This window comes from Triturus cristatus, chromosome 1_2 (assembly GCF_964204655.1).
Source record: "Triturus cristatus chromosome 1_2, aTriCri1.1, whole genome shotgun sequence".
NCBI classification, from domain to species: domain Eukaryota; kingdom Metazoa; phylum Chordata; class Amphibia; order Caudata; family Salamandridae; genus Triturus; species Triturus cristatus.
This window is the reverse complement of record NC_140580.1, coordinates 781,222,178-781,240,732: the sequence shown is the minus strand read 5'-3', so window position 1 is coordinate 781,240,732 and position 18,555 is coordinate 781,222,178. Positions and strand designations below refer to the sequence as shown.

General features: G+C 45.4%; 1 protein-coding gene across 1 annotated transcript in view; it reads right to left on the bottom strand.

Moving 5' to 3' along the window:
- The window catches only part of TMEM26 (transmembrane protein 26), a 527,742-nt gene extending 509,731 nt beyond the window's left edge, over window positions 1-18,011 (bottom strand). Inside the window, exon 1 of the mRNA XM_085608791.1 lies at window positions 17,370-18,011. Coding sequence (XP_085464917.1) covers window positions 17,370-17,560 — 191 coding nt within the window. The 5' untranslated portion in view covers window positions 17,561-18,011. The remainder of the gene's footprint in view (window positions 1-17,369) is intronic.
- Window positions 18,012-18,555: the final 544 nt, after the last annotated feature.

Here is an 18,555-nt window from a genome sequence, read left to right as displayed (position 1 = left end):
GTACAGCAGCTTAGGAACAGCCAAACTCTCCTGGTGGCTGTATATTTAGTACAAAAAAAGTGATCCAAAGATTGAGATTTACCTGGACAGAGAGGGACAATTTAGGGAGCAAATACCTCCTATCCATCTGCTTAGGGCCGCTGACATGTTTTTTTTCAATCATGCTATTTAATTCATTCTGTGTTTTATACAGCAGCACTCCAATGCATCTTCTCATCAGTGTTTTGTATTATTACTGTTTTCTGTAGAGCAGCAGAAGGTTATGGCTGTAATGTTGTTAAGAAAGCCAATGGTAAAAGTTTCAACTTTAAAAATATGCATGAGCGTCTTTGACGATCTGGCATAGAACACATGGATTCTATTATGTTAACTGCAAACATGAAGGGAACAAAAAAATTATCAACCTGGTGACCGCATCCCAAAAATCTTCTGCATAGTCTTTGGCGGGAAATGTTCACTCTCAGCAGAGCTGTCAACATTGAGCATTACCAGAGCCATGGAATTTTAATGGAAAAAATCTAATTGTATTACTGTAAAATGAGACAAACTAAACACTATATATGCTGTTGCTTTTCTTTACTACATGACATCTGGCCACCATAGACTACAAATGCTGATAGATTAGCGGACAACAGCTCCATCAGTTCTGCACAAAACTTACCATGCTGAGCTCGAATCTGAAATTCTTAAAATAAATGGGGGTTAATTTCAACTAGTTCCAACTATTTTAAAGTAAAAAAAAACAACATAATAGACTAAACCTATTCAGAAAAATAGACAAAAACAAAATAAGCAAAAAACATTAAAATGATAAAAATCAGATAATGAGAACCTGAGATGCGAATTTTTAAAATGTTAAGACAAAAGTGCCAAGAAAATGTAAAGTATCAGTTCACGGTTGACTGGGACCTAGGCATGATTTCAGGATAGCGGCAATGGAGAAAGCTAATCTCATCACACTGTTCAAAGTTTTTACCTTGGGGCTTAGGGACTTATTTAGAGTTTGGTAGATGAGATACTCGCAGGCGTCCCATCCATCATATTACAAGTGTATTATAGTATTTGACACTTGTCTAAAGCTGAAACCATCGAAGGTCCCTTGATCTATGATACAACGTCTTTGAGCTCTCACTGAAGCCATTGGAGTCTGATTTTGGAACCTTCATCACTAGCATAGATTTGCTGCTTTGCCCCAGTCCAATTATTTTATCCAGATTTAATCACTTTTTTGTTCTTAAAATCCACCAGCAGATCAAAGCTGGAAGTTTTAAACAGGCAGGGCTCCACCAGATGTACCATTACAACGAGGTCCCATTGAACCAGTTTCCTATGCTGTAAGAAAGCTGAAAGCACAATGAAACTGGTTTCTTACCTGCCAAAAGTGCAAGCCTCAGCATCTCGTCCAGTTCCACTGGAGGAGGAAAAAAGGGCCACTGATTTCCTACTTCTGGGAAAGTTATTTTGGTCACTCCTGCAGCCCTCAGCAGTGGCTTCTCGGGGTGGGCAGAGGGGCTCTGCCCTTCTACTTATTTGTGTTATGGATGGTGAGTAAACAAAGCAATCACCATCCTATTTTAATTATAACAAAAATGGACATCAGGCAGTTTTTCATTGATACATAGTCTAGTGCACATGTGCCAGTTCTATGGTGGCAGCAGTGAATATTAAGCGACCTACGGGCAGACCCGCTGCCAACCCGACTCTGCAATACTCGGGGGTCCTCTGAGACCACCAACTAACGACGCAAAAAGCATCACATTTGGAAGCAGCCTGGGCGCATACTGTATCAGCCCTGTATTTCCGGTGATGCATGTCAATTATTTACAACAAACAAATGATGGACGGAATGCTGACAATGCAGACATTCTCCCCCAGTCAAGAGATCTGGGTTAAATCCATCGTTCTTTTGCCCACTACGCCACCCCAGTTTAGACATGGCCATATGCAAATCAGTCTTCACCCTGTGCCTCATGGGAACAGTCCAGCCCGAACTGCCAAGCCATGTCTTCCCTGGACTGGAATCAAGCATCCTAGGACCGGCTTCTGGCTATCAGCCGTCATCAGCCAGGATAGCTTGACTCCAGTGGCGTAGTGAGCACGGGTCCCACGTCTGGGAATACCCATCCCACTTAGGGCGAAAAGCGTTACAACAAACAAATGATGGACGGAATGCTGACAAAGCAGACATTCTCCCCCAGTCAAGAGATCTGGGTTAAATCCATCGTTCTTTTGCCCACTACGCCACCCCAGTTTAGACATGGCCATATGCAAATCAGTCTTGACCCTGTGCCTCATGGGAACAGTCCAGCCCGAACTGCCAAGCCATGTCTTCCCTGGACCGGAATCAAGCATCCTAGGACCGGTTTCTGGCTATCAGCCGTCATCAGCCAGGATAGCTTGACTCCAGTGGCGTAGTGAGCACGGGTCCCACGTCTGGGAATACCCATCCCACTTAGGGCGAAAAGCGTTACAACAAACAAATGATGGACGGAATGCTGACAATGCAGACATTCTCCCCCAGTCAAGAGATCTGGGTTAAATCCATCGTTGTTTTGCCCACTACGCCACCCCAATTTAGACAACCATATGCAAATCAGTCTTGACCCTGTGCCTCATGGGAACAGTCCAGCCCGAACTGCCAAGCCATGTCTTTCCTGGACCGGAATCAAGCATCCTAGGACCGGTTTTTGGCTATCAGCCGTCATCAGCCAGGATAGCTTGACTCCAGTGGCGTAGTGAGCACGGGTCCCACGTCTGGGAATACCCATCCCACTTAGGGCGAAAAGCGTTACAACAAACAAATGATGGACGGAATGCTGACAATGCAGACATTCTCCCCCAGTCAAGAGATCTGGGTTAAATCCATCGTTCTTTTGCCCACTATGCCACCCCAGTTTAGACATGGCCATATGCAAATCAGTCTTGACCCTGTGCCTCATGGGAACAGTCCAGCCCGAACTGCCAAGCCATGTCTTCCCTGGACCGGAATCAAGCATCCTAGGACCGGTTTCTGGCTATCAGCCGCCATCAGCCAGGATAGCTTGACTCCAGTGGCGTAGTGAGCACGGGTCCCACGTCTGGGAATACCCATCCCACTTAGGGCGAAAAGCGTTACAACAAACAAATGATGGACGGAATGCTGACAATGCAGACATTCTCCCCCAGTCAAGAGATCTGGGTTAAATCCATCGTTCTTTTGCCCACTACGCCACCCCAGTTTAGACATGGCCATATGCAAATCAGTCTTGACCCTGTGCCTCATGGAAACAGTCCAGCCCGAACTGCCAAGCCATGTCTTCCCTGGACCGGAATCAAGCATCCTAGGACCGGTTTCTGGCTATCAGCCGTCATCAGCCAGGATAGCTTGACTCCAGTGGCGTAGTGAGCACGGGTCCCACGTCTGGGAATACCCATCCCACTTAGGGCGAAAAGCGTTACAACAAACAAATGATGGACGGAATGCTGACAATGCAGACATTCTCCCCCAGTCAAGAGATCTGGGTTAAATCCATCGTTCTTTTGCCCACTACGCCACCCCAGTTTAGACATGGCCATATGCAAATCAGTCTTGACCCTGTGCCTCATGGGAACAGTCCAGCCCGAACTGCCAAGCCATGTCTTCCCTGGACCGGAATCAAGCATCCTAGGACCGGTTTCTGGCTATCAGCCGTCATCAGCCAGGATAGCTTGACTCCGGTGGCGTAGTGAGCACGGGTCCCACGTCTGGGAATACCCATCCCACTTAGGGCGAAAAGCGTTACAACAAACAAATGATGGACGGAATGCTGACAATGCAATTATTTACAGCTGCTTCTTACCACCCCTCCCTTTCCCAAGTCATCACAGGGTAAAGAGTTAAAAAAGGGAGGGGTGGCAGCCTTTGCAAGAGGGTCTGACGTCACAGTGTTATAAGACTTAACTCATGGCACTGTAAGGCTGTGTCATGTGCTGTAAACAGAATACACTGCACATGCTTCTGCACCTCGTGTATCTGTTTAGAGCATTGCGGCCAGAGAGAGAGCTCTTCAAGAGCTGCCAGCTTGGCCTTGTTGAAAGGAAGTGCTGTGGATTGCTTGTGTGCAGTGCAGTTGAGACATCGACCGGACAACCTGACTCTTGTGGTAAGTATAGACTGCAGATATGTATACGAGGGAGGGGGGCCTGCCTCATTGCATGTTGGTTTGATGCACGTGGTTTCAACCTGTTGGCTTCCACATGCATCACAAAAGATGCAAAGGTAGGTGTGGCACAGCTATAAGTTTAGTTTGCACCAGAAAGTGCTGGCTGTAGGTGCTGCAGATCTTTCCGAGTATCTACCCAGGCTATGCTAGCCAATGCAAACCTCATACATATGCCTTACAACTCAATAGATTCAGGAATTTCGGCCCCCGGGAGAAGTGAAGGTCGAAGAGCAGTCTTCCCCCGGGGTGCTTCGTGGGGGCCACAGGACAGGGTGGGGGATAGGCTATTTAGGGGGAAGGAAGGGGCAGGAGTTAAGGGTGATATTTAGACATCGAGTGATGCATATCTGGCCTCTACTGACGCCTAAAACCACCAGAACAGGGGCATAATTGTTTCAGGTCAGGGTTATTAATTTTTGGTATTAGGGAGGGCTCAGCGTCGGTGAAGCTGGCATGGCGTCTCCCGATGGTGAGGCAGTCTTGGTGGCTTTACTGATGCTGGGGGCGGCGGGAAGGGCAGATCGCCTCGGGCCTGGTGTGCTCGACCAGGCCTGGGTATGTATGCAATGGCCGACGCGCTCCGCGTCGGGCGGTGTTGCTGCGGCAGTGGTGACAAAGCACAGGGCACGGCAGGAGCGTGAAGCGTGCTCCAGCCATCTCTAGGCACGGAGGCAGGTAGAAGAGCCTCACGGCTCGGTTCTCCCCCGTGAGGAAAGGGAGGCAACTGTAGCGAGTGGCAGGCGGGGACTGTTGTTTTGAAGGTCGCGCGGATATGGCCTGGGACTACCGAACTTCCTCCTCCCCCGCCTTGTGTATATAAACCACATCTATTAATGATGGACATGAGAGGGGAGTTTGGAGGCGGGGGTCGTACAACCTCCGGCCGTATTTATTAAAACATGAAAACAAAATAAAATTGAATTAAACAATATTTACACAATTTACGCAGAAACGTAGCATGACATTTGATTACAATTCATATGTACAGATATCAGATGGCTAACCTTAACATATTTCTAATACAGAGTATTTCCTGTCCGAATCTAACATATGGATCATAATCATACATTAATTACTTTATGCGTATCCTATTTGGGCCTACGGCAAGGTCTCTAACCGGTGTCAGATCCTTATCAATTAGCCACGCCCTCCCTTAGGAGTTCGCATGCGCAGAGGGCCCGTTTACCGAGAGGGTACTCCCCCCCGGGTTACCCCCATACGCTCCCTGAACTCCGTTAAAAATGGGGGCTCTTGCACTCTACGCCATTTAGTGGCGTCATCATGCCAGTGCGGGGTGGCCAACCAGCCTAAAGAAAGCGTGACTCCCCCCTTCCCCGCACCCATCCAGCCAACCGGATGTACCGCCACTGGAGTTATAGGAGAGACCCCTTGTCCCTCCCCCTGGGCGAACCCATCCAAGAATAGCGCCGCCCCCTAAGGACCTTAAATTTACTGCTCACCAGTCATGACCTTACCGCCTGACCAAGGAATAGCAATAAATACGGCGATTGATGACCTGTAAATGGGAAAATGTCTAAGGAACAAAATCATACTGTCAACTTTATAACACAACAACCACTTTTGCTACAGGGGATGGTGGGTGGGCAAAAAGGTTGACAGCCTCCTAGAGGCTGGGTGCGGCAGACCTGGGAGTGCGGGACAAAGAGACCGACTCCCGTGCTCCCCGGCCTTTTATCATGGATTACTGGCCTGCCCCCTGCTCCCCCTTGCCCCGGAAGCGCCTCAATCGCTACCGGGTCAAGGTGGAGCCCCCACAAGCCAATCCCCGCTGCTGCGCGCCGTGGAGCGCGCCGCACCAGGGAGAGCAGGCGAGGGGGGAGGTGCCCCGCCATACTTGCGGCAGGGCCGATGCCGGCCCGCCTTTTTCTGCTCCTTCTCCTGTGGCAGGTGGCATGGCAGTGCATGCATGGGGGCCCTTAGATCTCTCTGCAAGGGCCCCCCGTGAATGTAGTGGATCTGGGGGCTGGGCCTTCTGGCCCTGCCCTCAAGAAATCGAAAGTGGTTGGTGCTGAGCCCAGTGAAGGGGGTCAGGGGAGGCATCATCAGGACAGCAGGAAGACACAGTGGCCCCTGGGGGCCTGGAGGAGCCCAGGGCTACCAAATCAGCTCAGCACAGAAAGTGGTGGACTTGGAGTTGAATAGAATGTTAGCAACTCTATCCTAATAAATAGTCTTTTGCCCTAAAACAACAACGTGGAGTGTGGTTATTGCACAATCAGTCATCGATTGCCCATCTACTTTTTTGAACTCTGACTTCCCTTCAGTGCGTGGGTTCAGTCTACAGTTGTTTTCGCTTTGCTGGTGATTAGACAGAGTGAAATAAATATTGTGCTCCGAAGCATAAATGCCAATATTTTACAAGTAGGAAGAGGGAGATTTTCGGGAGAGGATGTGGCATTAACAACAAAAGTTGCCTACTTTGGATGCTAGGGAAGCAGGTACGATTCCTGGTGGCAGTTCAACATCCTGTGATTCTGAGCAAACCACTTAATCCCCCCATGCCTTTAAGAAGCAAAGGAATTAATGTGGCCTTGTGTAAGGGAAATTATGCTGTACCTCTGAGCAGTTTATGTTTGCGTGTCACGCATCCCTCTGGCCAGACTGGTGTATCCTAGATGTCTGCACCAGTGGCGTAGCTAGGGGGGGGTGGGGGCGGTCCGCCCCAGGCGGCACTATTTTGGGAGCGGCCACACGGCACTGGTGGCATGTTGCGGCGGCCTTTATAATTTTTGGGGGGACACTCACTGACACTACTGTGACTGACAATAGTGTCAGTGAGTGTCCCCAAATAAATTATAAAGGCTGCTGCAACGGGCCACCAGTACCGTGCGGCCCTGTTTGAAAGTGGAACAAGCAAGCGGGAAAGAGCACCTGACCTGCTTGTCAGTTGTAACTGCGCCCGCAGTGCTGTGCTGCCAATTGCCGCTGCAACCGTAATGCTTGCAGTGGAATGTTGTTGGTCCGTCCCAGCCAGGGCCGTCAATCTTGTGAAGTGCGCGAGCGCTACCCAATGACAGCCAAGTAAACTAAGTTCAGAGACGCCGAGGGAGCTGCGGGCGGGGGGGCAACGCCCGAATGCCCCCAATGGACGCACCGCCACCGACAACCTCTTTTTCCTTCTTTCATTTAGTTGCTTCCCTGTGAAATGGATCCAAAAAAGAAAAACACTCTTGCGGGAAATGCCGTTTTTCTGACATTTTTCTATTCCAAAGTGCAGCGGGATGGAGAGAAATGTACCATTCCTGGAGGTACTGCAATACCTGGTTGATGGGTGGATTGGAAAACAAAATGTGTACCATGGCTCTGTGTTATTGGATGTGGTCTTTTTAAACCACACTGCTTACGTTTTGTAAGGATATAAGCAATGGACATTGAAATGGTTCCCTTCAGGGCCCTGTAGTCATGTCCTTTAACTTTTCAGGTAAAACCACTCGCTGATTTCTGAATAGTGAGTGAGAGATCGTTAAGGTAACCATGTTGTTTCTGCTTACATTTCACATGCTTTACTTAATCTTACATTCCCTATGAGTGTTTGCTTTTACTTTTTTTTTAGGCAGCATATTACTCTTATCAAGTGCATAATTTGAATTGAGCCACATACAAGTGTTTATAGCGGGCACAATTAGGTTGTAGCCAAAGGCAGTGTGATTTTCTCTCAGAGGGGCTGTGGGCAGTATGGTGTTCAGTGGGGGAGAGGATGTGGCACTATGGCCAGAGCTGTCGAATTTGGAACTGTGGAAACCGGGTTCAGCCTTCATGACCAGTCCACCAGACCACTCTATTGAGGGAGCATAGTCCCATGCTAGACCTTAGAATGCCCCACTTGCCCTTAAAAGGCTTGATGTCTTAGCACAAGCAGATGTACCCTAGTGGTGTCAATTGTGGGTTAACCTTGAAGGCCAGTCCACCACAATCCATACTGAAGTTCATCTCCAGTCTTGCGGGCAGGCCTACGAAGCAGCACACCCTAGAGCAACAGTGATCCAGTCCCTGTAACTCTGTCACTGAGGTCACATGAACCTTGAGCAGGTTAGGGCGGTGCGACCGGTGTGACCGCACTGGCTACCTATTTCGGGTGGGTGCGTAGTGTTTGCAAGTATATTATGGTTTTCAAAAAACTTGCTGCCTCCTTCCTGGCTTCCAGCAATTTTCAGAAACAATAAAAATGTCATGAAAACTTCGGTGATTAATGTTCTTACTAGAGAGAAAGCGGAGTTTTGTCTAGTAGAAGGGTTGACTCCTGGAAAGGTAGCACAGAGGGTTAATGTGCCTGCTGCAAAGAACATGTACCATGCAGATCACAAAGTGCACTGCTTTCATGGGGGGACCATGATGAATGGTCATTTAATGTCAGCTGTAGATGATGGATCCCTGAACAGTGTCATGTATGTGCATGTTTGTATTGTGCTGTGGGGATTACCAGGTAATTGTTCACGCATCTCTCTGATGGATGTCACATGCGGTTTTTCTGAGTCCCCAGATAGATCATGCAGTCTGTGCGTTCTCTTTTGTACTGCCAGTCACCGGTGTATTCAACTGTGTAGCCTTGGACCGTGTCATGTATGTGCATGTAACTTGCATGATCGAGGTAACTATTAGCGGCGATACTACGTGTCTCTCGGACTTCTTTCAAGTGCTTGGCGTCCTCCCCCCCCCCCAGGGGCGACAATCTGAGGGATAGCCCCGGGCGCCACAAGCTCTAGCTATGCCTCTGGTCTGCACCCACATGCGCTACAGCTTGGATGCTTTACGCGTGAGCTGTGCTGCTCATCACTTTACACAGAACACGATTAGTGTGTTTGAAGCATGCCTACATTTCTTAACACTGCTGTGGAGCAGTGAGAAGCATCCTTTCTCTATATAGAGTGGAACGGTCTGGGCCATGTTCCATGACCTTTGCACCCAGTGCTTCAGCTTTGCATTTAGAGATTGATCGGTGCAAGGGCATTTTACCAGACTATAGCAAGGTTGATATTTGCACTGAAAGAACAGAGTTTTTACACCAGTACATTTTTGCAGGCACCATGCTTGCACTGGGCATTTGGTGCAGTTGTTCTTTCTACTCTGGTTAGGCAGCATAAATGATGCAGTGTGGTTCCCGTTCTGTTTAAATGGCAGTGTACATAAACCCTGCCCAGTGTAATGCTTGTGTTATGTAGGAAGCTTTTACATTAATACGTCACATTATAGCACTGCACGGAGAAGTGCTTTTTTAAAAGTAATAATTTTTAAACATTAACCATTAATGAACTAAGAGGCAAGACAGAAGTCATGTAAATCTTGTACATTGCCCAGATAATTATAGAGTGACATTACAGACTGTTAAATGAAACACAATAGGTTTTTCTACAACTGGTATTCTGAACTCGGATATTTAAAGTGCTTTCATGTGTGATGAAGAACATGGAGCTTTGGTGAAATAAAACATTTGGCTAAAATCACACAATTTAAAGGGGGAAGCCAGTATTTATCCAGATTTTCTGGTTTCACTTTCTACAGATGATCCACTAAATGGGCATCTATTTGTCTTTCATTATGTTGAGGCTTTATTTTTAACCTCTTTGTGCAGTTTTTATATAGCGCAAACTTGACCCAAAGGTACTGAAGCGCTTTAAAGGAGCACCAATTAGGGCATATAAATGTTTTCTTGGTACAGGGGAGAGAAAGTGTTTTCCCCAGAATCACAGGATGTTCAGCCAACACCAATAATTGAACCTGGTGCCCCAGTTCCAAAGTCAGAGGCTCTGACTGTAAATTCACATCCTGAGTAGAGGGAGGATTGAAGGCTGAAGGCAGTATAAGAATTGTTTTTTTGGTCCATTAAGCCTTCAAGTCCTAAGAGCAGGTTTCTGGGCACCAGGTCTCTATCATGCAGGTCCAGAACACAGTGGGCAACTGAGTATTTTTGGAGTCACAAAGGCTTCTGCTTTTTATGTCTCTGTGGCACGAAACAGGAGGCCAACCACTTGACACTTCCAGAGCAGTTCCTAACCCTGCATGCCAGCGGTAGCCAGGAGTCATTGATTCTTCTTTCTTTAAGCTTTCAGGCAAAGGTTTTTTTCTTTTGAGATGTTTCTCTCTCAAGTGCAGAAGTATTTGAGGAGGTGATGTTGCGGTGTCAGTCTTATACTGTTTTGTATCCAGTAATCTGAGAATTTCCTGCGCCCACTTTAATTTAATTTATTTCTCTAGGGCTAATTCACGGAGTTATAAAATCATTCTTTTATTAATAGCTAAGCCAGTTAATGGAAAATGTAGCTATATCTACACAGTAAAAACAGCTTTTGTGTAATTAAACATTAGGCACCAACCTCTTTGAGCTTGCAAGGCACACTACATCCACTTTTTAAATGCATAAAATAGGTTTTCCTCATGCAAAATCACGTTTTCCTACCATGATTTACTATGGCGCTTGAAAGCTGCTGTCCATCTGGAGAACAAATGTACCAATTGGAGCCCTACATGTTTGTCATACATGTGGGCAGTGTAAAAACATATTGCAGCCCACATGTGATACTTAACTTCCAGTCCACTGATACAGTTTCTGAATCAACCTGCAATGTCCTTACTGGAGAATTAATTAAATCAGTACACCAATGGAGCGAAAACAACCTTATAATAACATTTTAAGAACAGAGGACATGCACTGTGGCATTAGACGACAGTGTAACAGTGCATAAAGTCCACAAACTAGAAAACACGGGGGCAAGAAAATGCAAAACATGATGAGGTGACCACCTAGAAAAGACAACTTGGTTATAGTTCTGATATTGGAAGGCAACTCACAGGAAGCATAAGGTGTAGGAGATACATAATACCATGTTACAGGTAGTTCAAGTCATGTTCTAAGTGGTTACATGTTTGGATTTCAATATTTTATTGTATTGCATTGTACTGTACGTGCATCCAGATAGCGCTTCATTTCCTGACAAGGTGTTAAAATGCATTAGCAGACAGATAGAAAGCTACTCCATCGTGTGCACTTGGTTGGAAGGATGTTGATGACTGACCATCAGCAATGCTACTGAAATATGATTTAGGCATATGCACTTATATGTGAACATGTGAGAATTGCAAATATTATTTAGCAGATCATGCTAAAATCAAAACCAATAGTAAGATGAGATCCTTGCAGACAACTTTATTTCTATTAATTTTATGTATGAAAATATTTCAAAAATACTCTGAAGAAAATTAGGTTTAAATAACTCATAAACTATTAAATACACAGACTTAAACAGACTGTGTTCGATTTCGCATTATGTTCTCTGACACAAGTAGGGTCAAATTCAAGCATCTTTGCTATTTAATAGAAACAACTGATTTGAACCTACTTCATAGTTGCTTCTGTCTCTAAATTAATTTGAATATAGATGTGCTGAAGAAAATTCCCAGCTAGATGTGCCAAAGGTTCCAACCAACCATTTTGTTCCTTTACCCATAGAGGTTTCACAGCTTTTTTATATTTTGGCCTGTATTCTACTGGAATCCCAAAATGCAAGTCTAGTGTTCCTCAGGTTCATTTTTAGTAGCTCATATGAAACCCAGTAGTTTTAAGAAGAGTACCTCTTTCACCTGTACACGTATATCCTGTTACCAGCAGTATAACAGCAGTTTTCGGAAACAGTAACTGCATTCAGGGTGATGTCTACTGACCCTTCTAAGTTAATTTAGCCCAGTAGCCTATGTGACAGGGACCCTTTATGTATTTTTGCAATGAAAGATAACATTGGCAATCATTGTATGGATTTGCACATTAATGATTGTGAACATCGGAATTAATGAATGAAAGATTATCATGACCATCTCAAGTGCACCTGCTGTGAGGGTTTATCATAGCGAATCCCAAAAACTGATGAGAGCAAGATGAAGAATGGATGCTGTTACAGAAAAGAAAAACTCAAAGACTATCCATCCTTGTTTCTTCTTTGTTTTCTTCATGGAATATCTTAGGGGATTTACAAGTGTCCTACAAGTCCTACCTTGGGGACCATTTTTTGAGTGACACCTAGCCACCAGTGCTACAGTGCATGCAGGGAGCAGGGAGCAGGACAGGCCTTCCCCTACCTCAAAATGTTGAACCATGGTCCACCCTAAGTGTAAACATCTTAAGGTTTCAAGATGGCCTGATTGTAAGTGGCAGTGGGCTCCAGCTCAACTGGCATGGACTGAACATATAGATCAGAGGTCACTGGTAGGACATTGAAGGACTTCATATGAATAGATGTGCTTGAAATCTAAGTTTCCTGTAACATTGCGTTAAGTTTCATGCTAGGCTAAAGTTCTGCTGGCCTGCCATGCTGCTACTCACCTTGCATGGAAGCTAACACTCAGATGAAGGATTTGGGAATGATGACTGAGAGTGCCAAAATGCCTAACACACAGTGGTGGGTAACACTGCGGGGTGGTGAGGGGGGGGCGGGGCGGGGCTGGGTGGGGGGTAGTAGAGTCGGACATATGAGGGCAGATATTTATTTGTTTCTTTACGTTCACCTTTGCCATCGTATGTCGGACTCCATTACCCCCCACCCAGCCCTGCCCCCCCCCCGCCCCGCCCCACAGCTTTACATTTGCGAGCCGCCACTGTTAACACATAAAATCAACCCCAAAAGAGGAGGTGAACTGAGCAGTCACTGTGTTTGGAGGACACACTTTCAAACACTTTCTTCTTCAAAAGTGTGTGACCTCCTCCTAAAATAAAATTTTCTTGGCACTCACTGTTCTTTGTCAAAAGGTTGAACGCCACCATCATTGGCCCAGATAGTGTAATATCTGGTTCCTTCTTGGGCTTCACAGAAATCTGTAATTCAACTGACATGCTTAGTACCTCCATCCTGAAACAATGAGGGGGTACTCGATAAGCGCTTCTGTTTATCTCTGAAGGGATTCAACAATAGTGGAGTTGCTAACTACTGTAACATGCAGTGAATTAGTGGAGAAGTGTGGCTCAATGATTAGAGCGGCAGGCCCTGAAGCAGAGGTCTAGCCTGGGACCAGGGTTCAATGACCTGCCTCGGTGGATCTTGGGCTCAAAAAATTCCACGGACATGATAATTCTCGCCTCGGTGCCTATTCCAATCATAGAGTCCCACTCTGCAACTCTGGGCAATAGCTTGCTTAATCTCCACAACGGCCCCCACAACGCTAAGGATGCCTGGCCTCCACCTTGGGGGTGCCCAGGAGTGGACGCCTCACAGGGAAAGCCAGGATGGGTTCCACAGCGGTATTCGTACAAGCGCCTTGAGACCCTTGCGGGTAAGTAGTACGCTATACAAGTATCAATTTACATTTTAATTATTTGTGCAACTTAGTTTGCTTTTTTCATTTTGCCGTACAGTATTTCTACTTACTGTGAGCAATAAATTAAGGATATGCATTAAGGATATTTGCATGAAGTACATAAAACAGGACAGGCACAACATTTGATATACAGACAAAACAAATCCCATGTAACATTAAGTTCTTGTTAGAGATTTGTTAAATGTGTCTCCTAATTAATCTTCCAAAAGAGCCCACCTGGTAGTTTCTAAAATATATTAATCTCGACCCCTTCGAGGAATGGTATTAGGTCTCGAAAGTTTGTGGTTGAAACTATCTGTAGGATAATTTTTTGTAAATAAAATGAGGAAAAGCACAAAACGGACTAGTCTACTCTTTTTAGCCTCTTCCATAAGGCCTATTTAGGACTTTACAAGTATGAAGGATATATGAACATATGCCAAAGAGAGAAGGATGGGGGCAAAATATCCTTCATCTATCGAGCAGTGTCCGAATCAGTCCTCATAATAGTCAACGCGCTAAAATTCTCTTAATATTCGTAATCAGTGCAGTGTCACCACACATCTATTGCAGCTCTCCCTGACTATACCTGCGTCGATGAATCAAGAAGCGCTGGCCCGCTGTCTGTTTCTAAGCCAATGCGACGCCCAACACCGTAGTGTTTGCTATCTTACTGGCCCGAAAACACACCGAGGGCCATCGCCCGCCAAACCGGAGTGTTCCTACCAGGTACCCAAATCTTTAGATATTTTTTCAGGCATACCCTTGCTTGATATATTGTCTTTTCCGTATATGCAAATAAATTCATTTCATAGATCCATTTTGTGTAAGGTGGGGCTTTCTCGCAAGGCCAATGTCGTCCAAAGGGTCTTTTGCACAGAAGGCATCCTATCCCCGGTAGTAAGCATGCACAGCGTCCACCATCCCATTTCCCGTTATTTACAGTATGCCTAATTGTGAGGATAACTTTATGGGGTTACATAAAACCTGTGCCTATGCACGTTCTACTGACCATCACAAGCAGTTAATCTCCAGAAAACTCTGCACTCTTCTGCCCTGATTCTCCTGCAGGATGATTTCTTGGTCTTTCCCACTTTCATCAATAAAGTGAGTACAGAACAGTCCCTGTGCTGGTCCTTACACTGGATAAGGAAGGGCACGACACCGTAGCAAGTTTGTGAGGAGTCATTTTAGCCTCCGTCCAATCCTAGTCATATTTGGGGCCCTATTCCCTCTCCCAGCAGGTTCACAAGGCTGCCAGCTTGTCTGGTTCATTTACTATTAATGGACAGTATAATTATGATACCCCATGTCTACCTGATAGATCTGCTGTAAAGTTTGGCATTTAGAGACCTAAATTTGGGGTGTTCTGCAAATTCTACTCAGTATTTTACAAAAATATGTCTTTAATTGAAGATAACAGAAGAATTGGAAACAGTGAAGTCCAAATGCCCCCGACAGTGTCTGAAAGGATTTAAAGTGTCATGGCGGTCCCCAACATCGTCTAGCCTAGAGATTGTGATAAGATCCCCTCATTTAAAGCCCTCTTAGCTCTGCTACTTGTGGAAGCTTCCTGCCTTGCATCAATGGCGTTTTGTGTGACAACTTTCTCTTTCCGCTGATCCAGCTCTGCTTTCAACCAACTCGCAACACCCTCAATTGAGAACTAAATAAGTCCCGATACCAAACTTCAGCACTCCATACAGGAACTCAAACCACATAGGAGCTCAAAATAAATCTCTTCAAGGACCACCTTGTCTCGCCTCAAGGACAACATGAGACACTCATCCTTGTTTCTACTCCCAACAATATATATGGTGCTCCACCGCTCTCTAGCTAGGTGTGTCCTATAGAAGTATCACAATTAAAACTCAGCCTTGCACTCAGAATGTCTCACAAGCTACTGATGCAAATCAGAGCACGTCACACTCTTGTGACATGTACTATGTAATCAGACCACCCAGGAAGTGCTTTATGTCTGGCAAAGAGTCTGGAAATTGCTTAATAAATACCAAATGCAATACAATCATACCTGGGATCAAATCAGTGCACCAAATGTTGACAGACCCTCCTCTGATGTTCATTGGGCAGATATATTAGAGTTTCTTTAAGCTATTATATAAATTGTTTATATAGATATGATTATAGCCCAGGTTCTCCAGCGACCTGTAAGTAGCTCTCCAGTATGCAACCCAGATTATTAAATTAGAAGCTTTTTCTTGGTTAAAATGATAAATAATTACCAACACCGAAAAGCGTGCATTTGAGATGAAAATGTGTGCGTTTTCAGGACTCATAAACTGATGTTCGGAGAAAAATTGCAATTGAATTTTCAGTTGAATTTCCAATACACACATTCCAACCATTGAGTTGGGCAAGGATAAACATATATTAATTTGGTGCCAATATACCCTTCAGCACGCACATGTGCTTTACAAATCCACATGTTATGTTTTATTTAAAGCTAATATTTGAGTGATAAATCATGTGGCATTGGGTAGGCTTATTATATTTGTGCCAGGGGCATTACGCAATGACTATTATGTATTATCCATATAGAGACATGACACATTGATACATCCGTTTTGCATTACTGCTGGAAGCCCCGTCTGGTTCACTGAGGAGATCACTGTTTTGAATTGCGTCCCTGCCAATGTAATCTTGCCTGATGTGGTCACAATTACTCCACTAGTGATATTACTAACTCTGGAAGATTTTCACTGAGCATAGGTAGCTCTTACTACAGAAATTGTTGGAGACCCCTTACAGGCCATATATCAGAGCCCTGGAGGCAAGGACCATAAAACTCTATGAAACAGGTTTTGTCCCATGAAACATTTTTCCTTTTGCATCTGTCTAAAAATCAGCAGGACACTATAACAGTTATTCACACAATTCATTTTTGCAGCTCATTCATTCACAAAGTACTACTGTAAGATAGCAGCTTTTCGGAAGCACGCTTCCCTTCAGTTGGAATGAGTTTAATTTTCCTTCGTGGCTGTTGAAGATGGAACGTTATACTGGTTTCCAGTATGTACCAAGTGACGTTAGTTTGATGCCAGACGGTGCTGGCACGTGAGGCAGACACTGGCCCCAACACACCTTTCTTTTGGCTTGCACCACTGTCTCCCTGAACAGTGGACCAATTGAATATCACAGAATACACAAACCATGGTCTAGTCTTCATTGCTCTACATCATCAAAGATCACATACGATGTGAGTGTGTAACACAAATGGGTACAGTACAGCAATGCATATGAACAACCACATCAGAAAAAAGAACACAGAAAAGCAAATTACTGTTGATTTTTTGTAAGTAATAATTCTAGTTTGTAACTTTTTAGATGCTAATAAACTGTGATGGGCGAACGAGTACAACATGCTATCCATTTCCCAAGTGTAGATTAGGTCCTCAGCGGAGCAGACAGTGGTCAAGTACAGTAACCTTTCACATTTATGTTTTTTTTGCTTATCAGAGATGTTAGGTGCTGCGGGATTCGAGGTATTGTAACATCAAAAAAATGACATAACATCACATAACATACTGAGTATTTGCAAAGTGAAGGTTGTCTTATGTTAGTCAACTTAATGAATACCACTGAATGAGTCAACATTAAAATCAGTCAAATACGCGGGTGTCTGTAGTAGACAAAGAGTAAATAAACAAAAAATACCTGCCATGCAGACATCACAAAACGCCTCCAAAACACACTGTTGCAATAGCAAGACCGAACACACTAACTGGATTTATTGTACAAACCCAAACTAAACCTTCCACCCATGTCATACCTACAGCCAAAAAAAACACATACTTCGGCAGAAACACTCACTGGATATGGGCTGAAGAGTTGGTGGAAAGAAAGAAGCATTGGCGTAGAAGGACTTACCACTTCAAATCTCTGCCCTTTTTGTATTTCAGTGTCAGGATCATTTCAAGGCACAGGAAAACGTTGAGCAGTCCCAGGAGCCAGTAGGTTTTATCCTTCTTGACTTCCGTCACCCTCCACACGGCAAGCAGCGAGTGCAGCATGAAGAGAAGCCTGGTAACAATTGCATTTAAAAACACTATGAGCAGCATGCTGCTCTCTCTGTTCGGCTCCCGCCTCAAACTTGGCTGCTCCTGGGTGAGTTTTGCTTTCCTGCAGCGCGAGGCTGTGGGACTTAGCTGCTCCTGGGTAAAGTGTTGCTTCCCTGCAGCGCTAGGCTGTGGCGCTTAGCTGCTCCTGGGTAAGTTTTGCTTCCCTGCAGCGCGAGGCTGTGGGACTTAGCTGCTCCTGGGTAAAGTGTTGCTTCCCTGCAGCGCTAGGCTGTGGCGCTTAGCTGCTCCTGGGTAAGTTTTGCTTCCCTGCAGCGCGAGGCTGTGGGACTTAGCTGCTCCTGGGTAAAGTGTTGCTTCCCTGCAGCGCGAGGCTGTGGGGCTTAGGTGCTCTTGGGTAAGTTTTGCTTCCCTGCAGCGCGTGGCTGCGGATCCCTGGAAAGCTTCGGCGGGCACCCGGAGCAGCGCTGCCTCGGTTCGCTTTTGCCTCTAGTTCACAGTCTGTAAAGTGTCCCAAGACAGTATAAAAACGCCCCTCCCCAAACTTCCTGGAAAGGCTTTTTTTATCAAACTCAGACGGTGCAACAGCAGTCCCAGCGCAGAAGTTAACGTGGGCTGCACTGACCGATAGAGAAAAACGTTTTGTATGGAACTGTTACTGCACGACCTCAGTCTGCCAAGCAGACAGTAGTTGAGTATATTTCGTAGTTTAACTCGTTAACTGCTGAGGATTTCGTTCCCCAAACCGCAAAATCTCTTTATTTGACGATTTTCCCGTGGACCTCGGATATGCAATAACTAGGGCGACCAACTGGCATTGGTATCAATTCAGGACGGTGAGTGTAAAAATTCAGGACAAAGGGTCAAAATTCAGGACACAAATTCAGGACAGGAGGTCAAAATTCAGGACACAACTTCAGGACAATAGGTAAGTTTTACAGACACATCAGAGGAGGTCGCGCAATAGTATATAAGTAAGCCCAGCCATATCCAAACATATTCAACCATTTGCAAACCTATCCATCATGTATCCTTTC